This window comes from Notechis scutatus, chromosome 3 (genome assembly GCF_049901735.1).
Source record: "Notechis scutatus isolate UNSWTSFEM ecotype Mainland chromosome 3, rNotScu1.2, whole genome shotgun sequence".
In the NCBI taxonomy this organism is placed as follows: Eukaryota; Metazoa; Chordata; class Lepidosauria; order Squamata; family Elapidae; genus Notechis; species Notechis scutatus.
In genome coordinates this window covers 168,635,735-168,661,833 of record NC_142011.1, presented here as the reverse complement: position 1 = coordinate 168,661,833, position 26,099 = coordinate 168,635,735, and the positions used below count along the sequence as shown (strand labels likewise).

Here is a 26,099-nt window from a genome sequence, read left to right as displayed (position 1 = left end):
TTCATTTAAGTAGGTTTTCTTGAAAGAGCTTAAGATACTTACTTGATAAAGATTCTAACACTGCCCATCATCAAACAGAACAAAGCAATTGATTCTGTATAAATTCAATGATATTTCATACAAGACTTTCCCCCAGGACTAAAACATTCATGAAACTTAATAGCAATTGCCTTTGAAACATTATCCCCTTGTCTGTCTATATCGTGAGATTAAGAGCGATTTTACACACAACCCATTCTTTGGTTAAAAATTTATAAACATAAAAAAGCACTTCTGGTTCAGACTGCATAACCACAGTCAAATTATTAATGCAAAATACCGGAAACAGTATTTATTTGCTTCTTCCTAAAGCAAGAATTCAAATGAGGAATTTAATCCTATACATTTGGTTCAGCTTCTGTTGCTATTCCATAATAAAATTCATATTCTGGCCACTCAAGGCGAAGTAAAATTACTTCAAAATAATCGTAGCATGATTTTTAAAAATCAGTAGGATGATTTTACAATACTAAAATATAATCTGAGAAGATTATAAACCAGATTGTGAAATGAATGTGAAATATTGAACACAGGCATAGTTACTATTCCATCAATACTATTAAGGTTCAGGTAGTCACTAACCCTTCCATCTTCCACCAAAATTGACTTTCTTCTATTTTTTTTTAATTTTTCAATTCTGAAAAAGTTTCTTATTCTGGCAACTTTCATCATAGAATAATTCCATCTCTAAATTTATACATTACAGGTCAAAAAGCATTTTTGGCTCAAAAAGGTTCAAAAAGCCTTCTGGTCCGATGTTTTGATCCGTGTATTTGTGATTCACATTAATTTTGCCTTTTATTAAAATTATGAATTTCACTTACTCAGTGATGCATCATATTATACCAAGAAATTAATGTTAGTATTGAATATTTTGGTCAATGAACAAAATAAATAATGACGGTACCTAGGTATATGGATTACTACGGTTGGTCACAAAGTCAGCCAAATGTTTAGACTGGCTTTGATATTTTTATCCACCTATCAAGTCTTTCCCAAGGATCTGGGAGAAGCAGATGTTACTGTTTAATAATACTGAAGGTACCACCACAGTATATAAAGTGTTCCAAGCAAGGCTTCCTTTTGCAATTAATTGATGTGATTATGTCACAATACCAATGTGTTCACGTGGTCCAGATGTTTTGGAATTATACACAAGGTGCTTTTTACTATTGGTACTAACTTTTCTTTTTTTGCTACAATCATTCTACTTCTATTTACAGATCTGTATACTTTGTGATTTTTCTCCAGTTCTTTCTCTTCTATTTTGCTGTCTTCACATACTGCCATGTCCACTATACAGACTTTTTTGTCTCATCAACAATTACTATGTCCGAAGAGTTGTGCAGCAGATGCTTGTCTGTTTGAATTTTAAAATCCCAGAGTAGATAAAGATAAGAAGATCTCCATTTTCTTCTTCATTTTCTATTACTTTCTTTGTTTTATGGTCCCAACAGTTCTTATTTTCAGGCAAATAGTATTTATTCCAATGCACCATTGTTGCTACTTTGTCTTGCCATTGTTTGTAGTCAGGTTTTTACAGCAGCTAATTAGGTGGTCCAACAAGGTATTTCTTTAGCTTCTTTGCAGAGAAGGCATTTCCTGTTGCTGTCTTCTCAATGCTGGCTTTGTATGCATTTGCTTGTAAGGTTGCATTTGCTTTAACGCAGACAGAATTATTTCTTTCTTGTTTTCCTGCTCTTAGCCATTGCCAGGTCTTGTAGTTATCTGTGTGGCCTGCTAGTTTAGTTATTTGCCATGTAATACTTTGCCTTGCTATGTCTCTTTTCTATTCTTCATTTGATCTTTCTTTCTTTCAGGCCAGTGTAGTCTCTTTAGTATTCAGTAAACCTTCACGGCATAATAGTTTTAGTGTCTCTTCTTTACTGTCCTTCAGACAATGAAGGGTATTCTTCCAATGCCCTTTTTTCTTCTTCAACTGGTGTTCTTGCAAAAATTCATGCCTATCTAGGGTCTTTGGTTGCATGGGTGAAGTAAATGATTCACTGTCATTATTCTTCTTATCCTCCTATCAGGGCTTTTATTTCTGCTTCAGTCTAATCCACTTTTCAGCCACATATCTAATGATTGGAGTTGCCCAAAGATTAATCACCTTGATAGTATTTCTGTCTTTGAGTTTAGACTTTAAGATTTCATTTTTCTGATGTGTTCACTATTAACCTTTTCTGTGATTTCAGTGTGTTTGATTTTGCCTGGATATTTGTATCTTCATCTAGAGTCTTGATATTATTTCCATAGGGCACCTTGACTCCTTCAGTTTTCACTATTTTTCTCTTGTTAATGGTATGGGTGCACATTGGTCCAGTCCAAACTCAGTTGTGATCTTGACTCTATATTTAAACAATGTTGAGAAGCAATTCTATTTCAGATGATGTATTTATTATCTACTCATCTTCACATTATCCATGTAAATGAGGTGGAATAGTCTGGCTGATGTTACTGATGTTTGATAGCCAGGGCCTCTCTTTTTCAGTATTGTGGATCCAGGAATTAATGCAATAACAAATAGTGATAGTGGTAATTTTCTCTCTTGATGTTGTTAACCTCTCGCAGTTTATCAGCACTGATAAATGATGACAGCAACTATGTCTACCATTGTGCCATTAATCTTGGCACAAAGGTTCTGATGTTTCTACTGACTCCTGTTATTTCTAGGCACTTATCTACTCATGTGATAAGGAGTCAAATGCCTTCTTTAATCAATTAATCTACTGTTGTGGCCTGTCAGCCGCTTGCCCCTCCAGCAGCTGAATCAAATGAGGAGGTGATGTGGGAGTCAAGGCCAGCATCAAGGCAATCAGAGCTCTGAGGGGGAAAATGGAATGGATCTGTCAGAGATAGAAATAGAGGCGGAGCCTGGGTCATCCATCAGCCCTCAGATGGAGAGTCAACAGCCCCCAGGTCTGGAAGTGGCTGATGAGGAAGAGGAGGACAGCTGGTTCCAGTATCTGACACACGGATGCACAGAAGGTAGAGGAGAGGAGAGCAGTGGAAATCTATAGGCTGATCCTTGGGATGGAAGAGCCCCCGCTGCTAGCGAAGCTCTGGGGATAAAAGGCAGGGGGAAGGTCTGCTGGACAGACTTGTTAGCCTGCTGTGAGAGAAAGACTTTATGACCAGGCTGCTGGCAAAGGGAACATTTATTTAACTACACAGAGTTTGTCATGTTTGGGAGCTTAGTCAGAACAGCTACATTCAAAGTGATCTTCCTTCTTAAAGTTTCCCAAAATTATCTTATCCATTAGGTGTCGATTTTTTGTTGTTGCTTTTTGAGTGGGTTTTTTTTTCCTGCTTAGATGAAAAGCCTAGGTGCTATTGAACTGCATCAGTTGCCATGCCAGTAAATAATTTAAAAGTTGTTGGTAATAGCACTTAAACTTATACATCACTTCACAGTGCTTTATAGCCCTCTCTAAGTGGTTTACAGAGTCAGCATATTGCCCCCAACAATCTGGGCCATTTTACCAACCTGGAAGGAGGAAGGCTGGGTAAACCTTGAGCCAGTAAGAATTGAACTGCTAAACTGCTGACAGCTGGCAGTCAGCAGAAGTAGCCTGCAGTACTGTATTCTAACCATTGTGCCACCATGGCTCCTTTGGTAAGCAGGTAATTGGTCTGTAATTGTTTAGTGCTGCTCCTTTGGTTGGAACTTTCATTATCAGGTAGGTTTTATTAGAGGTTAACCAATCTTCAATTTCACCTTCTTGCAGTATGTTACTAAAGTCCTTAGCAATTGTGGGTATAGATCAGTCAGATGTTTCAGTAAAAAAACATGTGATGTTGGCCAATTCTTGATCTTTCTTGCCCTTTCCCCCACCATGTCTTCTTTTAATACAAGTTTTAAATTATTATATAGCTTGCCTCGTGGGGTAACCAGAACAATCTGGAACTGAACACACTCAAAACCGTAGAAACGGTGGTAGACTTTAGAAGAAACCCTCCCATACTACCACCTCTTACAATACTAGACAACACAGTATCAACAGTAGAGACCTTCAAATTTCTAGGTTCTACTTTATCACATGACCTAAAATGGACACCTAACATCAAATACATCATCAAAAAAGCACAACAAAGAATGTTCTTTCTGCACCAACTCAGAAAGCTCAAACTGGCCAAGGAGCTGCTGATACAGTTCTATAGAGGAATTATTGAGTCTATCATCTGCACCTCTATAACTGTCTGGTTTGGTTCTGCAACCCAACAGGGCAGACACAGACTTCAGAGAATAATTAGGACTGCAGAAAAAACAATTACTACCCACCTGCCATCAATTGAGGACTTGTATACTGCATGAGTCAAAAAGAGGGCTGTGAAAATATTTACAGACCTCTCACATCCCGGACATAAACTGTTTCAACTCCTTCCCTCAAAACGACGCTATAGAGCACTACACACCAAAACAACTAGACACAAGAACAGTTTTTTCCTGAAAGCCATCACTCTGCTAAACAAATAATTCCCTCAACACTATTCAACTATTTACAGAGTGTACACTACTATTACTGTTAATCTTCTCATCACTCCTTATCACCCATCCCCTCCTACTTGTGATTGTAGGACTGTAACTTTGTTGCTTGTATCCATACGATTTATATTGACTGTTTCCTAGTATGATTTGATTGTTGATTGTACCCTATGACTATCATTAAGCGTTGTATGTTATGATTCTTGATTCTTAATGAATGTACCTTTTCTTTATGTATACTGAGAGTATTTACACCAAGACAAATTCCTTGTGTGTCCAACCACACTTGGCCAATAAAGTATTCTATTCTATTCTATTCTATTCTATTCTATTCTATTCTATTCTATTCTAAATTTCAGCTTCTCCCCCCCCTTGTTTACCTCCTTTATCCATATGCATTGTTGTTGTATTTCTTTGGGTTGTCCCATAGCTACCTTCAGAACTCTACTATTCTCCTTTATCAGGTGTTGACTGGTTCCCTGTAGTCACTTCCTGATGGATTGGCCAAAATATTTCTGATTTCAGTGAAATTGGATTCTGCCTATAATATGTAATTCAAGCTTCATAACTGCTCATTTTCTTGGCTATTTTTATTATTTGCTGGTTTATTATTTTCAGTGCTTTTATAAATTTGTACACAATATCTTTTCCCTATCTGATATCCATTACATGACATAACCCTCAATTTATCTGTTTTCTTGTCAGAGACTTTTTCTTCATGCCACTGCTGTAAGGTACCTGATGGGGCCTCCTAGCCAATCTATAATCATCTTTGTCTTAAAGAATTTCACCAGCTGCCTCTTATGAAGGCTGGAATAGGATTGAACATGAGTAATTTCTGTCACTCCCACTAAAGATCCTTGAGCTTCAAAATTACTGAATGGAAGTATATTCTCACCCCACTAGCTATTTATTGGTAGTGTCAGGAAAACTTTTACGCTCTTTTGGCTGCACAGTCATTTTTTCCAATCAGTAGATAAGGGACGGAGGGAGAAGAGAGAGAGAGAGATGTATCTCCCTTTTGATACTTTTCTTTCTTTCTCATTTTTTCTATATTTCATCCATGTATATGAAATAAAGCACAGAGAAGGAAGTGCTCACAACTTTTATCAGTGATGATACCTTTACAACAAGAAACTACTTTTTACCACATCCCTCCAGCAGTCACGCTGACAATATTTTCTTCAAATGATTAATATAGCTGTAGTTCCAAAACAAACCTCAAACTTTCTAATATAAGAAAAAATATGCTCTATGGAATTATAAAGTAGGTCAAATATTATGGCAATGGACCTGATTTTCACATTTTATTATATTTATTTATATTATTTATATTTAGGCACCCATCTTACAAAAGTGAATCTTATAAGATTAAAAACAAGCCACCCAAACAATATGAGCAGTATATACTATTTATACTTAAACAATATTCTCATGCTTCATAAGTTAATATACGTCTAATTTTAAGCAATCGAACTTTTTTGAATGTGAAATATTTCTCAAGTACCTGTCACATCAGTGGTGGGATTTAAATTTTTTGCTACCGGTTCTGTGGGCATACCTTGGTGAGCATGGTAGGAGAAGGATTCTGTAAAATCTCCAGTCAATTTTGCCGGTTCTCTGAATTACTCAAAATTTCATCTACCGAACTGGTCAGAACCTTCTGAATACCACCTCTGTGTCACATGATTTATTTCTAATAAGTAGAAATGTTATCATTCATTTATGACTAGTAGAATCCCGCTGTATTTCTTTCAAAATAATTCTATATTTTGTTCAAGGACATAGAACTTCTTTATCAATTTCAATGGAGTCATTTTATACAGGTTTTTGCTTTGTATTTCTTTAAGTCTTTATTCCAGGATTTATCATATATTAGAATGTTGCACCCTCCTTTCATTCTCCTCTAAAATCAATAGCAGAATGTTTCCTATTGTAAAAATCATAGCTGCAAAATATAAATTAACCCAGGACTAAACAGAAGCTTTGAAGATTTACTGAGCTTGAGATAATTTATTAGTGCTAAGCACTGGATATAAAGCTAGTTTTGGGTGAGGCTCCTCAGTGTTTAATTTCCTGCAGAACTCACTTAAAGCCATAGCTAATGTCTACATAGCTAAATAATACTGTATGAACTTCTGTAGCTACCAACAATAGTTTGCTTTTTAGTCATTAATACTGCAAAGCAGTTGTGATCTATGAAGACTTATGTATGTATTCTTTGTTTCTGCACAAATCACTCAGCCATTGCTTGTACTGTGAAAATTACAAATCTTTACAATGTGTCCACATAATCTATCTAAATATCCTTTACCTCATGCTTGTGTTATACTATTAACAGAGTGAATTATTTCATTTAAGCTTAAAATCAAGTTTAAAATCATTTTAATTAATGTTTGAGAAAAGGTATGTTTTCTGTTATGAAATTACAACTCCCAGAAATGCCAGCTAAATGTCCTCAAGTTTAAGTCTAATTAATGTTTAGTGGGAATATCTTCTGGAAATCTCACTTTTATTTTCTCGCATTTTGAGACAGACAAAAAATCCTATGCATTAATTAATTTTTTATGATCTCAGATAAATCTGCTTCAAGGAAATATAAAACATATTGCCAGTGATTATTAACACTGCAAAAATCTACTGTTTCTGCATCTTATAATATATCACTCTTCAAATATTTTAAAATTCAAATTTGTATAAAAAAAGAACTAGTACATAAACATCAAAGTTAATTGAATCTGACAATAAAGTTATAAGATAAAAATGACAACGTAATTATGGAGCAGAGAAGATATAATTTATCTTACAAAGAGAAATCAGCGCTTCTAGCTGAAAGTAGATAAAATAATCAAGAAATATAATTCAATTTTCAAACTTTAGATTATGCACACACAGACTAATTATAATTATGCTGCTATTATGAGATGAAAATATTTTCTCATTTTACTCTTTTATATAAGAGTAAAATATAAACAATTTATTGAACTATGAGTATTAGCATCCCAGATAAATCAGAGAGGAAACACAACTAGATGGGCTAATACTACTTTATTTTTTGTTTATATTAACAAAAACTTGCAAGTCTGAAAGTACACATTTCCCACTGTCTCTTTTTAGCAGCCTGATCAATTATGGTGAAGCAATTGCTGTGTTCTTCTCTCTCTTGTCTGATCATATCCTATGCAGCATCTCTTCCACTCATCCCTCAAGGTCATCCACACACATACTATATATATAAGTAGCACAACAAGGAACTTGAGTAGCTAATAATAAGATGTTGTTTGCCTTCGCATGTTAGTTCAATTCCCAATCTAGACAACATTCCTCAAAAAATTAAAATGCTGTCTTCCCAGTTTTGGGTAATGATCATTTCATTTAACAATATAACTAATATAATAATTACACAATTAGGTGTGAGCCCAGGGGAAAAAAGCTTCAATAATCAATGCCATCTCAGAAAACCTAGAACTGTGACCAATTCTTTGCTGTGAGGTTTTGATAAGGAGTAAAAATAAGAACACAAAGCCAAGCCACTGTCAGTTAATGTTATTTTGCAGTGTGCTGATGTCAAAATAAATACTGAGCAAATATTTCTTCAAAATTGCTAGCAGTTGTACTATTATTTATATAAAAATAATTGGATAATTATTGACATCATATTGTCATTATTTCTTTCGATAATGCATGTTTTCATGGGTAGACACATTTTACATTTCACATATATATTTACATACATACATGCATACATACATACATATGCATATGTTTCTTTGTGCTTACACCTGAATATTTCTTTTTTAAAATTAAAGAACCTTACTGTAATGTCATTAAGAATACCCATATTGTAAATAGCACATAAAAACTTTGAAAACAAATTTTCTCAACTATTTAATTGTTCCTTATTTATATTGTGAACACGGACCCCTAATTGCTCACAATGTCTCTGGTTTATCTTAGCAAGAGCTCTGATTTTGTAAATCCCTAATTTACACTTATGCTTTTCTATGTATTCTTTAAAAACTATGCTAGTTTTTGAAACAGCTCCACTCAGATGTATAAAAAATAAATAAATTGGGGTGGGGTACAGTGTACTGCAAAAGAAAATACTTTTAAATATTTGAAGAGTAAACCTCTAGTTCTACTAACTGACCCAGATTGGATTTTGCAACATTATCCCAGAACATCTTTATTTGCTTTTATTCATCAAAGAAAATACTGTTCTAATGTTTGAGCTAAATTCTCCTCTCCCCAAAACATTGTTTTCCTTTCTTATTAATTTTTTTTCAAGATCCTGATAACATCTGGCAGTGGAACATTTCATAATATCTTTCCTCTTCAGAATCAATAATTTAAAATTATACTTCAAATTTATATTTGAAAGATAGAACCTGACATATACTGAAAGTATACTAAATTAGTATTAAAATTAAGGGTAAAGCATGAAGGCAAATGTAGACCCAGAAAGAAAACTACTGTGAGATTTTGGGCAATTTAATATATATTTCCTCTTAGGTTTTTTTAATAATCTTACAATAGATAACCATATTTACTCTTATGACAGAGGTCCATCAACTGATGTATAACTAATGACACAGTTGTGGAACTGATTCTTTTTAATAAAAACAAAGCTAAATTAAACTAAATACTATCACTTTTCCTACCCAGAAAATTAATATATTCTTTTTCCTATTAGATAAAGCGTATTTTCTCCCAAACAGAAATGCAAATTCAGGTATTATTTTTTTAATACTATAGTGATACCCAGCACAAAGTTTTGTTGGAATCTAAGGATACAGGAACTTCCCTAAAGTATCACCCCCCATACAAACACCAGTGATATTTTTATGGCCTGAAAATGTTCAAAATATAGCCTCTATAAAAAGTCAGCTGAAGCCTTTAAGCGGAGCAAGAGAGATTGATTTGGAAGGACAGAAAATCAGCAACAATCCTACATTGTTAAACTTGAGAAAAATATCCTGGCTTTGTTTCTGTGAAGATTATATACCATGGAGAGAGAGGTAGAGACAATGCAATTTGCTTTGGAAAAACATGTCTCTGAACACATGAGGTATAATGCAAGGAATCTTTATTTTCACTAGGAACAAATGCATAGACTACTTTCTGTTCTATTGTCACAAGCAAAAAGTAAAGGAGATTATTTACTCTAGACATGGATACGGCAAGGTATAAACTCTGAATGTTCTCTTGATCAATATTTTCCTTAAGTGAAAAATATATATCTTCAGTTCCAGAAAAATCATGGAATTGTATTATGGAATATTTATTGTGCCTTTCCTTTTCAGACAAATAAAAGATGCACAGGATTATTAATCTATTTATACAGGCCACATTTCTTAAAAGAATTTCCCTCCTCTGTTTCTTCCCAATTTTATTTTTGAGTAAATATTATCACCATAATGTAGCAAAATAAAAAACACATCCCATTTGAGTGGGGAAAATTTGATCAAAGCTTCTGTTCACTAATGTTATTTTTGATCAGTTTTTTCTAAAAAAGAGGATGTTTAAATGGAAGACTGATATCTAAAATAGTATGCTTCTATTGTACTGGTGTTTATGATCTTTCTCTTCTGAGGAGATATCCAGCCTTCTACATCACCATATTCCTACATCTTTCAGCAAATGCTATAAGGAGAATTCTCACCTTTTCCACCAGCACAAACATTGGAAGAGACCTATGTATAGATACTACACAGATATAGAAAACCGCTTCCATTCTTGGAATGCCACAGTATACTGATGTGGGCTATAAACAGCCCAGAGTAAACCAACTTGGATGAACCAAAAAAACCACATTGCTTCAGAAATCAGCTCTGAGGGCATGCTTCTTTGATTCTTTGCTGAAGTGAACAAGTTCTTTGAAGATTTGAAGGGTCCATTTGTGCATCTCTAGCAAAGTAAAGTTCTTAAAATGCAATATTTAACTATATTTATCAAAATAATTATTGTTGATTCTTTAATTATAAATACATCTTACTTCTACTGTCAGTAAGAAAACCTGCCTCAGCAGAAATATGGGCCAAATGTAAATATCAAGAAATATAAAGTCCATAATTTCTATAAGCTAGATGAAACTATAAGATGCATGTATACCATATTTCACACATTAGTCAATAAGACAGACTTTAAATTGCTTCGACTCAAGGCACTGATAGTTTTTCTATCCTGCAGCTCCTACAATAAACAGCATGGCTGTTATGTTAGGCTATATATTTGGAGATTTATGGCACTGGGTTGAATGTATTCATTATTATTTGACAGGATTTCAATACTTTAATATATGGAGAAAGTAAAATAATGCCAGATTGCTTTCAAACCATATTAAGAATGTCAAAATTATTTTTCTTCTCTAAGGTATTCTAAAAGCTTATCTATACAGCAATAAAATGATTTTCAAAATAACATTTTTTACTGGAACTTTCCCTTCTATTTCAAAATTTCAAATAAAAATAACATTTCACCGTATATTATAAGAGAGAAGCCTTACAAAGGGCAACAGTCTAAAGCAGGGGTCCCCAACCACCGGGCGCGGACCGGCACCGGGCCGTGGAGCACTCTCTACCGGGCATAAATAATTTTTTTAAAAAAATGGCGTCTTTCTTCACCTTCGGTGAATGCTGCTGGGATCAGGGATCAAGGACACAAATGAAAGAAGGGGAGGGAGGAAGCAACCGAAGCCTGTCCTTCTCTCTGGGTCAGCTCTCTCAGTCGCTCTCTCGCTCCTCCACCAGCACAGGAAGAAACTGCTTCAAAGAAGGGGGCTTTTCCTGTCGCCGAAGCGCCCGTTTCTCCCCACCCCCACCCGTCCGCTCGCCCGCCCGCCCGCCCGCGCTGCATGGCTCAACCCAGTGCTCCGTTCTGCCTGCCTGCCTGCCTTCGTTAATGGTTGAATCGGAACAGCTTCGCTGAGTAAAGAGGCGAATAGTTATTATTCTCAGCCGAAGCTGCTCCCAAACAACCAGAAACTAAGGCAGGCAGGCAGGCAGGCAGAAGCAAGGACACTGTGGATTAAGCGGGCGGGCGGGGTGGGGTGAAACGGGCGTTTCGGAATAGCTGCGGCGACAGGAAAAGCCCCCTCCTTCTCTCTCTCCCCCCTCCCCCCGTCCTTGCAAAAATTTTCTGCTTGAAACCGGTCCCTGGTACAAAAAGGTTGGGGACCACTGGTCTAAAGGACACAATTCAGTGTTAGTTTTGCCTGACATGCAGTTGTACCCCAATATTTTAAAAAGTCATCTTAAAGAGCAAATAAGAGTCTGATATTTGGTTTTGTAGATAAACTCAGTGTCTAATGAATAATCAAAGATGATCAATAAGCAATTGTTTCTAAAAATTTCTATTTTTTTATTACTGATTATAAAATACATTATCATGAAAAACAATGCTGGTTGTTGCTGACTATAAAATATATTATCATGAAAAACAATACAACTTGTATGTATCAAAACCTACAATACGTTCAGTAAACCATGACCTAAAATTAATTCTACAGGTCTCATTGCAGCTCCTACAGCATTTCTATGTTCCAGTACTGAAATATGCAGGTGGGTAGAACCTGTTTCCCAAGTATGTTCATAAATATCCAATTTAAAAAAACTATCATGTCTATGCTGCACATATTTTAATAAGAGCAAAGGAGACAGCAATATACCATTTTCCAAAGGAACCCCACAGATGATCACAGACTGAAGTCCTATGGTTTCTCAAAAGAATCTAAAATAGTAATGATTTTTTTTCATTTGTTCACCTCCCAAATCTCTTTCAGGAATCCTATTGTTTCATAAACAAAGCCTTTACAACAAATGCAGTCCCAAGCTCCCATCTATGCAGAACAATCAATGTTTAGTTGCAGACAGCTGACAATGCAATATGTAGGAATTATCACTGCATAATTGACACCCTGGTGTACACTTCTGCTTAATTTAATCCAACTCCCCTATGTATTTTTATACATACTTAGCATTGTTGTTTCAGCTTTGTGCCTTCCTCTTCACAATGAGGCTGATCACTGTGTTCTTTGATAACAGATGGTTGCAGGACAAATGTATTTTTAGATGTAGATGTTCAATACATGTCAGTCTGGGAATGCAGAATTTGAATTTTGAACATCAACAGTTACAAAAAAATGAAATTATTTTTGTCTAGTAAAATACCTAAAAGAATATTTTATGAATGTGTCCTCTGTTTTTTCAGTCTATTCTCTCTTGACACATTCTCCTCTCAACCCCAACACTTCTGGATGCTGCAGGCCTAAATAATTAATTGACTTGTAGTGCTGGCTATCAGCTTCACTAGCTTTGAAAAAGGTTGGACCAATTCATGAAGTCAGAGTGAACAAGTTTTGGTGCAGCATGATTCCCTCTCAGGCCCATTTTCTGGAAGACTAGGGCAGTTGGTTGGCCATTTTTAGAACAAACCTTTAGTGTGTTTGCTTGTTCAGTTTTCCTGTTGTTTTCAAGTGTACCTGTTTTTCCTTTGATAAATAAATACCAGGAAAATCAAAGTGCTATTACAGTTTTATTTAAGCCATTGCCTTATTCTAAAGACAAACCTTTTTTAAACATGTTTTGAGATTAACAGCATAAACCTTCTGGTAGTGTGAATGTGAAAACCTACAAAAACAAATTTTCAGTTCAGAAAAGAAATTCAGAAAAGTTCTATTTTCTTTCTCCCTTTTTAAGAGCATGAAATGAAGTTAGGAAAGAGAACATACAGTCTTCATTCATATCTCAGAAGACACTGAAATTTAAATGATGTAAACACATTGACTGTCTTTTGATCAGAGTTAAAGTTAGAACTTTACCACCAATTTCAAGATGCTGGAATAGCAATAAACATTATTTGAAGCTCTACATAGTACAAAAAAAAAAAAAAAAACTTTAGGCAGAGATAATTCAAAACCTAGGCTTGATGCTGTTGTGAGTCTCTTTATTCTGAAGGGCCTCTTACATAAATCTGGGTAATTTTTCAAATGTACTGCCTTTCCAACTACTTCCATCTCTCCCATGTGCTGACCTTTTTAGTTACTGATAAACAGCTGCTCAGGAGTGATGTATTCCAAGAAAACTAACATACCTGTGCTTTGTGTCCTAACTTGGCAAGCCAAATATAAAAGCCCTCATATGTCACCTTCATGTTGTCTAATAAAGCCTTTTCCCTTCTGAATACAATAGACATTTCCTTTTTTAACTGGCCTTTTCAACCTGGCCTTTCATGCTCTCTCTCTCCCTCTCCCTCTCATTATTATGACCTTCAGCTGGGTGAAATGGTGCATCATAGGTCTTTTATTTTTTTGAACCAAGGTACCTCAAATGGACTATCTTTTAGAATGTGCCCAAAATCTGGGAACCATGACTCCCGAGGGAATGAACTTTGGTAAAGTTGAAGCTGCTTCTGTGTTACAGGTTTCACTGCTGGGCTGCTACTATGATCATGTCATCTTCATTTTCAATGTTCCATGACATCTCAGCCAGTTTTTCAATCTCTCTTTCCCTTCTCTACCCAACAGGGGGCGTGCATAAGCGCACCAACGTGCCTACCGTCCCTGTCCTATTGTTTCTCTTATTCTTTTATTTTTCTTATATGTACCCATTTCATGTATTCATAACTATGTATACACTTATACTTATTATCTTGTAAACAATTGGCAAATCAAATAAATAAATAAATAAATAAATAAATAAATAAATAAATAAATAAATAAAATAAATAAAATAAATAAATATTCATGCCCAATGGAAAGGAAATGAGCCCAAATTTTCTGTTGCTAAGTGAGACATTTGTTAAATGAGTTTTGCCCCATTTTACAACATTGTGTGACACAGTTGAATAGTGAATCACCGCAGATGATAAGTTAGAACATGGTTATTAAGTGAATCTGGCTTCCCCATTGATTTTGCTTGTCAGAAAGTTAGAAAAGCTGATCACATGACCCCAGGACCCTGCAACCGTCATAAGTGTGAGTCAGTTGTGAAGCATTTGGATGTGATCACATGATCATGGAGATGTTGCAATGGTTGTGTGAAAAATGGTCATAAGTCACTTTTTTCAATGCCATTGTAACTTTGAATGATTACTAAATGAACTGTTGTAAGTCAAGGATTACCTGATATAGAACAACTGTGAATTAAGGTTTCAAAACATATATTTGTCTCTTACCTGCTGGTTTACAGGAAAATTCCTGTTGATTTTTTTAATCTATAAAAGTAAAAAGAAAAAATAGATTAATAAATAAACTGATTCAATTACGATTCAGTCACAAAATTGCATTATTATATACTTCCTCTGTGAAACTGATATATATTAATAGGTAGTTCTTTTTAAAAATAATTTTAAGGTGTGTAATGAGCAGAAGGAATAACCTTTGAAAAATGGGAAAGAGCTACATTCAAGTGAGATAAAAGATATCTGAGTCTAGACCAAAACTGAAACCTGAATAAGTGTCTCAAGACCACCATCAATCTCTGTTCTCATGAAGCCAAGGGGGAGTTCATTGGACTTGCCAACTCTATTACTATAATCTTATTATTAAAAAATTAACATGCACATACTTAGTTCCTACTATGGTCTATCTTGATGGTTGACAAAGTGTCATTCTTGAATTTTGTACTTAAATGTTCTCTTATCAAATGTAACATTATTATTATGCATATTACTATTATTTTACTAAAATATCATTTTGGTTTATTTGATTTTATATTAATTTAATTCTGTAAATGTCTGTTAAATAACCTTTTTCTAAACATCTCATATTTTGTATGGCAATAATCAGAAGAAAATTTATGTTTTTATTCAGAGAAAAAGTAAAATAGACTGAGAGGTAAATACTGAATAGATGAATGCAAACAAAACACTATTTATTTATTTATTTATTTATTTATTTATTTATTTATTTATTTATTTATTTATTTATTTACTTACTTACTTACTTACTTACTTACTTACTTACTTATTTATTTATCTGATTTGTCAATCACTTACAAGATAATAGGTATAAGTATAAACTTAGTTATGAATATATGAAATGGATACATGTAAGAAAAATAAAAAGAAACAATAGGACAGGGACGGTAGGCATGTTGGTGCGCTTATGCACGCCCCCTACAGACCTCTTAGGAAAGGGGTGAAGTCAATAGTAGACAGTCTAAAATTAAAATTTTGGGGGTTTGGGGAAGAAACCACAGAGTCAGGTAGAGTATTCCAGACATTCACCACTCTGTTACTGAAGTTGTATTTCCTGCAATCAAGTCTGGTGCGGTGAACCTTGAGTTTGTATCTATTGTGTGCTCTTGTATTTTTATGGTTGAAGCTGAAGTATTCATTGACAGGTAGGACATTGCAATGTATGATTTTATATACTATACTTAGATTGGACCGAAGACAGCGTAGTTCTGTTTTCTAGGTCTACAATTTCAAGTCTGATGGCATAAGGTATTTTGGAACAAGTAGAGGAATGGAGAACTCTTCTTGTGAAATATTTCTGGACTTTTTCAACTGTGTTAATATTGGATACATAATGTGGGTTCCAGACTAATGAGCTGTATTCAAGTATTGGTCTAGCAAATATTTTGTATGCTCTAGTTTGTAGTGTGATATTACCAGAGAAAAAGCTACATAGGATTAGGTTAAAACACTTAATGCCTTTTTGGCGATGTAGTTACAATGGGCTCTAGCACTTAGATCATTAGAGATTAGTACTCCAAGGTCCTTGACAGAGTTTGGATCATCAACAAGATCTTGACTATTCAGCTTGTATTTTATTTTCTGATTTTTTTTTTGCCAATATGTAAGACAGAGCATTTATTTGTTGAGATTTGAAGTTGCCATTTGTTTGATCATTCTGATACACAGTCGAGGTCTTTTTGAAGGGTAGCAGTATTGTCTATGGTGTTGAATAGCTTTATATCATCAGCAAAAAGAACACAGTTGGTCTTAATATGATCACAGAGGTCATTTATGTAGAGTATGAAGAGAGTTGATCCTAAACCACTGCCTTGGGGGAAACCACTGTTGACAGGTACAGAATTTGATAGGACATTCCCAATTTTGACCATTTGTTGTCTGTTTGACAGGAATGCTTCTATCCAGTTATGCAGGTGTCCAGAGATACCATAAGATTTTAGTTTTAGTAGTAGTTTGTCATGTACCACTGAATCAAAGGCTTTACAGAAGTCTATGTAGATTGCGTCTATTGCTTTGCCCTGACTGAGTTGTGTAGTCCATATGTTTTTGCAGTATAAGAGTTGCAGGTTACAGGATAGTGTTTTTCTGAAACCGAATTGTTTATTAGAGAATAGGTGGTTTGTCTCTAAGTGGAGGATAATGGATTGGTTAATAATTGATTCCATGACTTTACAGGTGATGCAGCATAAAGAGATTGGTCTGTAATTTTCAACTAGACTGGGGTCTCCCTTTTTGAAGATGGGGATGACCGTGGCTTGTGACCATAGGTTTGGCAAGGAGCTGGTCCTGAAAGATTTTTCAAAAATTATGCTTATAGGTTTGGCTATGGCAATGGATAGCATTTTTAAGAAGCAGGCACATATTCCATCTGGTCCAATAGATAGAGATGGTTTTAGATTGCGTAGTGCTTTTTCAACATTGTCTTCTGTAAAATCGATATGTATTAGACCATTATAGTTGTCGGTGGTTTGACTAGGAAATACTGGGCATGATCCATTGCTGTTTACAAATACTGAGCCAAAGAATGTGTTAAAGAGGTTTGCTTTAATGGTGTTGTATTTGCAGTCTTTACCATTAGGTCCTTTCAGGGGGGGATGGACCTTGAATCTTTTCGTTTGTTGTTTACAAAATTGTAGAAAGCACGGGTGGAATTGGTGCCTAGAAGGTTTTCCTCTTGTTTAATGTGATAATCGGTGCATTCAGCCTTATCTGGTGGCATAAATTTTTGTATCAGCTTTTGAAGTTGGCAACGTGACCAGATTTGTTTTTCCACCAAAGTGATTTCTTTTTGGATTGAAGCTTCCTTATTGTTATGGGTAATCTGTTTTTTCTGGTTTTGGGAGTTGTTATTGGTACATATAGTTTGATGACTCTTTTGACTTCAAGTAAAAATATGTTGTAATGGTCTTCAACAGTATTGCATCCAGTGAATAGAAATTGCCAATCAAAGGATGAGAGATCGTTGTCTGTAAGATCATAGTTGCCTTTTTTGAAGTTATAATTGGGGATCACGTCGTTGTGATGATTTTTGTGTGGATGTATGTTGATACAAAAGTCTCATAATAGATGTGACCCAGCTTCATGCTCCCAGAAACTATTTAAAAAAGAGAAAAATAACAAATCTCCAAAGGATGCTATTCACCTGGCTTTTGAGATCTAAAATAGATCTGAACTCATTCTAGGTCAATATGTATTTTCTATACTGTCTCTATTAAGCTCACAATTAAATTCTAGTCCACATTATTCTCTGGTTAAAAATATACTGTCTTCTTGGAGAAAACTGTAACATACTTCTAAATACTTTCACCTTAGGCACTTCCAGAGAAAAGCACAATACAGATAGAACAAAACAGAACTAAGAATACAAAGTAAACAACTCAAGTATATACCAAAAACGTAAAAGACACTAAGTTGCACCTAACTCTACGTATCTTTAGACAATTGCCTGTTTTGTACAAAGATTGGGGGGGCAGGAGTGTTTCTTACATGGAACAATCCAGATTTGTAAACCAGATTATCTCTGATGAGAAAAGGACAAAAGCAAATCGCCCCCAAATAATATTGTTATCTTCTGCAACCCATTATTGCATAAAAGATGGAAAACAATTTTTAGTATTGCTTTAATTTGCCTATATTCTTCTTAGTTAGTTTACATGCACATATATAAGTTTACAAGTGTATCATTGATCTGGCAACAACTTATGAGCATACCTTTTTAAAATAGGTTATATAACACCAGGAAAATGTTTTTTTTTTCCTAGAAATTTATGATTGTTCTTAGACTTTATGTAGTTTAGGAGCTTAATAAATGCTATAGAGGAAGAGTTTTTATTTTTGAAGGACAATTATAAAAATGGTCATTTATTTATTGGTTAGGCATAAACATTTATTTCCACAATTAAAGTTAAGTAACAGTTCTTTCCCAGAAAAGAGAATGTGCAGAGGCCAACATGAATACTCCATTAGAAATGCTATTTCTAAACACCTAAGCATTAAAAAGAACAAAAACAGGTTATTCTGTTTAAATGCTTTGATTATAGATTATGTGTGTGCATGCGCATCCGCATATATTTGTGTGTGTGTGTGTATTTACACACACACACAAACACACACAGACAGACACACACACACACACACACATTGTATATAGTGCAGTGGTCAGAATGCAGTATTGCAAGCTAGCTCTGCTCACAGTCAGGAGTTCAATCCTAACAGCCTCAAGGTTGATTCAGGCTTCCATTCTTCCAAAGTCAGTAAAATGAGGATCCAAGAGGTGCTATAAAGCACTATGGGGGAGTATATAAGTCTAAATGCTTTTGCTATATATATATAAAACAGTGTCCTGTTAGAAATTGGGGATCACATCGTTGTGATGTCCTTCCTTTTAGGTGGAAGTAGAAATGGAAACCATTATATTAAATGTTGGTCCTTTGCCAACAATAATGGTGTATTTTCACAATGTTGCAACAATCTGCATTCCTTGCTGTGTTGTGAAGTACAAGTGATACAAGCTCTGAATTTTACCTAAAGTATGGTGTATTCATTTCTCAGAATTTCATGTATTTTTTACCAACACCTATTTGAACTGAACTCAATATTTAAAAGATCCTATGGTGTTATTGTGAGAATTCTTTGTTTTCCAAAGACTAGACACATCACACAGTAGCTGGTAATTGTACACAATTTATTATTGTGGCACACATATCTCCCAGATTACGTTGTTGTTCTGGCTAACTCCATCTTCCTAATCCCAACTCTTGCAAATTGATACAGCTACATAAATACATAGTCCTTAGCTTGTAGTCCTGGCAGTTGACCCATCTTGCTTTCTATAATACAGTAATTGTGTATTCCAGACATTGCTTCCCAGTGTCTTATCTACTTGTTTTGTTCCTCCTTTTCTCTTGCACATACCCAAGACTTTTATAGGCTAAGGGCCTTGGTGGGTTGAGTCTGTCTATGGACATCAACGTATTTCCCAAAGTGCCAGTATGACTCAATTAGCCAGACACCTGCAACAATCCCTTGCATGCTTGTGACTGGACTGTGAGTTGGGGGAGAGAACAACTGATTAACTGAGCTTATCTTCTCTCAAGTTTCTGAGATTGTAAACTTTTACTATACTTTGAGAGAAGCAATGAGCTGAAGATATCCTTGGGGAGGTGGGAGTGGGAAGCATTTCTTCCTAGCTTCAGCTGCTTTTCTCAACTGCAGAAAGCAACTCCAGTTTTAATCCCTTATATGCCTCCACACTTTCAGAAAGGGAACATTATTTTCTGCTTCCCTCTAACATTCTTTTTATCTACACAGGCAACTTTGACAATCTTTAGCTAAGCTTCCTACCTTGCCACATTCATAACAGAACCTATTCTCCCTGTGGTTTGTTTGATCTCCCTTGATGGGAAAAATGTTGCCTTTCCTCTTTTCTTTCCTTTTTCAATCTCATTGTCTCTGTGTAGTCCTTCCAGGTACATTGGTAAATGTAGTATTGAAGATCTTGCTGTGAAGAAGAATCCTTTCTTCAGAGCATTGACAAGAGGTGAGATGTCAAAGGAAGGTAGAAATTAATTTAAAATGATAAGCCTAGGATTGCACATCTATCTGGTTCATGCAGCACCACAACTTGCAACTACATTTCGTGCTGAGATTGTTTCAAACTGAAAATCCTTAGACTAATTATTGAGAAATATATAAATGCATACATTTTAATATCAATTGATATCGGTTACATTGCTTTAATTGTGAGGCTAATTAAAAGCTTGACTAAAATGTTCTTTCACAAGCAGGAATAATAATTAAGATAAAGCTAGAATATAGAAAATAACATACATACATACACACACACACACCTGATTACATTTCATATTTTACAATAACTTTCCCTTTCACTTTAAAATAAGCATTTAATCTTTCACCCATACTAATAATCGATCAAAGTTGAGAGCATTTTGGGTTTATATTTTGAAGGCACTCATTTTAGGTTTATATTTTTAAGGCACTTCATAATATATATGAAGATACATTACTGGGACTAATCAGAGCTAGATTGGAGATAAACAATTTCCACATACATCATGCACAACATCCTTCCTATGGCTAATCATAATAGTACCTAGTATGTCAGTAGTATCTACATTTGTAAGTCTGCACTGAGATAAATTAATTTGTTTTGCATTCATATTGTAATTGCACAGGAATTTGGAAGCTTCTTAGAAACGAGTATGGCCATGAAATAATACAGAAGATAGAAAATCAGAGACTGACAGCCCTTCTGACATCACAATCTATGACTGGTCTCATTTGAGACACCGATGAATCCACATACAGACAGGAGGTTGTACAACTTGCCTCGTGGTGTAACCAGAACAATCTGGAACTGAACACACTCAAATCCGTAGAAATGGTGGTAGACTTAAAAGAAACTCTTATACTACCACCTCTTACAATACTAGACAACACAGTATCAACAATAGAGACCTTTAATTTTCTAGGTTCTACTATATCACATGACTTAAAATGGACACCTAACATCAAAAATGTCATCAAAAAAGCACAACAAAGAATGTTCTTTCTGCACCAACTCAGAAAGCTCAAACTGCCCATGAAGCTGCTGATACAGTTCTACAGAGGAATTATTGAGTCTATCATCTGCACCTCTATAACTGTCTGGTTTGGTTCTGCAACCCAACAGGACAGACACAGACTTCAGAGTGCAGAAAAAACTATTACTACCAACCTGCCTTCAGTCGAGGACCTGTATACTGCATGAGTCAAAAAGAGGGCTGTGAAATTATTTACAGACCCCTCACATCCCGGACATAAACTGCTTCAACTCCTTCCCTCAAAACGATGCTATAGAGCAGGGGTCCCCAACCACCGGGCCGCGGACCGGTACCGGGCTGTGGAGCACTCTTTACCGGGCCGCAAAGAAAAAAATAAAAAAAATGGCGGCTTTCTTCGCCTTCGGTGAATGCTGCTGGGATCGGGGATCAAGGACACAAATGAAAGAAGGGGAGGGAGGAAGCAACCGAGCCTGTCCTGCTCTCTGGCTCAGCTCTCTCAGTCGCTTCTCGCTCCTCCACCAGCCCAGGAAGAAACTGCTTCAAAGAAGCCGGGGGCTTTCCTGTGCGCAGCTTCCCGGCGCCCGTTTCACCACCCGCCCGCCCGCCCGCTCGCGGTTCAATCCACAGTGCTCCGTTCTGCCTGCCTGCCTGTCTGGTTGTTGGGAGCAGCTTCGCTGAGAATAAAACTATTCGCCTCTTTTTATCAGCCGAAGCTGCTCGAAACGAAGAAGGCAGGCAGGCAGGCAGGTAGAATGGAGCACTGTGGATTGAACCCAGCGCGGCGGTGGTAACGGGCCGGGAAGCTGTGGCGAAAAGCCACCCCCCACCCGGCTTCTTTGAAGCGTTTCTTCCTGGGCTGCTGAGGAGCGATAGAGTGACTGAGAGAGGACAGGCAGACACCTGAGGAGGGAGGGAGGAGACACCTGAGGGATGGGGCTGAGGAGGCAGGGCCGGCGCTCCTGAACTTAGTGGTTTGCTGGCATCCCGACTAGGTAACAACATTAGATGTTACCAGTCAGGTAATGAAACGCTGCAAGCAAACTCCAACTCGATTCTCCTCCCCGGTCCTTGAAAAATGTTTCTGCTTGAAACCGGTCCTGGTACAAAAAGGTTGGGGACCACTGCTATAGAGCACTGCACACCAGAACAACTAGACACAAGAACAGTTTTTTCTCGAAAGCCATCACTCTGCTAAACAAATAATTCCCTCAACACTGTTCAACGATTTACAAACTGTACACTACTATTACTGTTAATCTTCTCATCACTCCTCATCACTCCACCCCTCCCCTCCCACTTGTGACTGTATGACTGTAACTTTGTCACCTGTATCCTTACAATTTATATTGACTGTTTCCTAGTATGATTTGATTGCTTGTTGTACCTTGTGACTATCATTAAGTGTTGTACGTTATGATTCTTGACTCTTGATGAATGTATCTTGTCTTTTATGTATACTGAGAGTATTTGTATCAAGACAAATTCCTTGTGTGTCCAATCACACTTGGCTAATAAAGAATTATATCCATCTTCTATCTTCTAGTACTTCATTGCATTTACTATCCTTATCCTGAGGTTGCTGAAAGTATTTCTCTCTACTCTACACTTCTCTTAGATTCAGCTTTTCAGATTATCTACCATTCAGTCTAGATGAAAGCACCACCATGATTTTGTGTTGCTTATCTCTTAAAAATAACAGAAGTTTCTGGAGTCATGCAGCTGAACAATAAAGAGGGAGAATAAATTCTGTCCCATCTTTGACAGACTTTTCTTATCCTATTATTTTTGGCCATCATTAGAAATAAAAATGCTATGAAGTAAAGCCGTTTCAACTGGCAGATAATCACTCACCCTGACTCTGTACATCAGCAAGCTAAAATATTCTCTGAGTCAAGCTAAGTGGTAATTTATAAAGTTTATCCCAGACTGATATGTTGGCATAGCTTTTGAGCAACATAGTCTGCTGAGACTATTCAATCCTACAAAAGCTTGATTTATTTATTCTAAAATCCTCAATGGAACAAGAATCCATAAATTATGGTGATTTTATTACTTCTGAGATACTGAAAAATGGCATTATTGCCAACATCAAATAAGAATGAAATTCAAATGTAGTTCATCCTGTTTTGTAGCTGAACTTATTTAATAGCTACAGAAGTATTTCTAATTGCATATCAAGGGAAACCACAATCAGTGACCTAAACCGAATTATCTTATACCAACAAAAAATATAAAAATGTTGAACAGTGCTAACACTACCTTTTGAAAGTTAGATGAATACCAAATATATCTAATCATATCTTAATTGTTGTTAAGCATTTTCTCTATAATTCTGTGGCTAAATGTAATAGCTTTTGTCCTTAAATATGATTCATTATGCTATTAGATTTCTATTGCCATCTAATGTTTAAATTGAAAAGTAGATCAGAAATCCATTTCTCTTAATTCACCAAAATGATGGGTTTTATTTATTTAATGATTGTTTTAATCTGTTTTTATGCTAGATATTCCTCATTCTAGTAATTCACAATCATTGCTGTAGCTGCAGATGTTTTAGCCCTCCACATCTGGGTATGTTCCATCTTTGACCCTGGTTGGGTTGCACTTCCCTATTGAATGAATGAATGAATGAATGAATGAATGAATTCTTTATTGGCCAAATGTGATTAGACACACAAAGAATTTGTCTTGGTGCATATGCTCTCAGTGTACATAAAAAGAAAAGATACATTCATCAAGAATCATAAGGTACAACACTTAATATAGTCATAAGGTACAAATAAGCAATCAAATCATACTAGGAAACAGTCAATATAAATCATAAGGATACAAGCGACAAAGTTACAGTCATACAGTCACAGTGGGAGGGGATGGGTGATAGGATATTCGAGACTGTGCAGTCTCGGGTAGCTTCCTGGCATAATAGCTCATGCTCAGTGCGAGTCTGCATAGCTTTATCTGGTTTACAAATTGCACTCTTTCCTTGATTGGGATATCTTTACTGGTTTAAGAAAGATGATCATTACTTGTTTTTTAACAGTTAAAATCCTATGTTTAGTGTAATGGTATCAAAGTGAATTGTCTCCCTTCTCTCCTCCCATTTTTTTTTTTAAACCAGTGAGAGCATACTGATGTTATGCAGAATTTATGTTAGCTTACTAAATAAGTTTTGTTCTTGCAAAAATAAACCCTCTAGGACCAATGTGATATTCATCATCATTTCAGCTGACAGTTATAATTACAGAGTTAATCAGAGGCAATTGTAATTTGGCTTTAAATGCTGGATACAAGTGAGAAACTTATTATTATGAATATCAAAAATAGCCTGGAACACAAGTTAAAATTAATAACATAATTTTTTTTAGCATAAGCATAAAGGTTAGAAATGTATAGTCAGATATAGAGGCAGCATTATATGGATGAATAAGTAATAATGTAACTGGCTTGCGTAGCATAAACTTTGCATATGGCAGACAAATTATATGTTTCTCATGTTTCTACAATACATCAAATTTTCAGTATTAATAAAGTGCTTTGTAAGAGGATATAAATTTCCATGAAATATACAATTTCTCAATGGATTCCCAGCATTAATTTTAAATGCTTTCAGATAGAGAACATTTGATAATAAATTAAGTAAAATATAGAAAATAATACTTCCATTTATATAGAGTTAGTAGGCTGCAGTTAAAAATATATATATATAACAAGAAGGACTGGTAAAAACAAATATTTTAAACTCAATTACTTTAGACTCTAAATTTCTGGTTTGGGGATATTGAACAAGACCTAAAGAAGTGGAGGATCAGAGAAGTGAAAAACTTGAAAAGGATAAAATAAATAAATAGAGATGACAATGTAGATATAAGAAATAGGAACTAAGGTAAGTTTGACCAATAGTTGACTATTTACATTATAATGTATCTGATCTAATGAATCAAATGCAAACATTTGATTTTATCTGTTGATTCCATAGTATTGACTGAACAAGTTTATACAGCATGAACTTGCTCACCTGGTTTTTAAATTTATTCCATTGTTCTGAACTCACAATGTAAAGCAAATAAATCTAGGAATCTATCTCAGAGAGAGTCTCCTAGGACTACAAAATAAAGAAGCCAAATTTGATCTAGTTTTATTTTCAGCTCTAGTTTGGATTATGAAAAGGAAGCAATACTAATAATCATAAAATGATTGTGAAGATAAGATTTGTTTTTCAATGAATTTTCACAGAATTTGAGTTGCTAATGAACTTGAGTAGACATCTCTGGGGAAGCTTTAATCAAAATTGATGCACATAATATTCGGCACTTGGCCTGTGAGGCACTTATGAGAATTGGGATCAAATATATGTGGGAAATACGATAAACCTCTAAGAAATATACTTACATTGTGCTTTGTGAGATTGGAGATATTAATCGCTATTGCTTGCAGCCAATCAATACAGTCTTCAGCAGATAGACACTGAATTATTCCACTGCAAATGCCATCCACAGCAACAACTTGGAATGCATTTTGTCTGTAAACATGAAATAGATTAACTTGGGATCTATTCCAACACTGCCAATTTAATATTACCAATTTAATAAATATTGCAGAACAAATTCATCTCCATTATATACTTTTCACAATACAAGTTAGACACCAACTCTTGCTATTTTTTAAACTATTATTATATGATTCTTTTTATATTTAGCACTTTTACATGGCATATGATGAGATAAAATTTGGCAAATCATGTAGGACTAGCTGAATACAAATTGCTTACACTGCTGCTTTTCTTACACAAGAAGCTTGAAAATGTAGGAGTT

At 35.4% G+C, this 26,099-nt stretch overlaps 1 protein-coding gene across 12 annotated transcripts in view; it reads right to left on the bottom strand.

The window, feature by feature from the left end:
* Positions 1-26,099, bottom strand: part of SNTG1 (syntrophin gamma 1) — a 222,200-nt gene that overhangs the window by 47,876 nt on the left and 148,225 nt on the right. For all 12 annotated transcript variants that reach the window (XM_087961717.1, XM_087961721.1, XM_087961719.1 and 9 more), the window contains 2 exons: positions 25,678-25,807; positions 14,702-14,740 (listed from right to left, as the gene is read on the bottom strand). In XM_087961717.1, the coding sequence (XP_087817843.1) occupies positions 14,702-14,740; positions 25,678-25,807 (169 nt within the window). The remainder of the gene's footprint in view (positions 1-14,701; positions 14,741-25,677; positions 25,808-26,099) is intronic.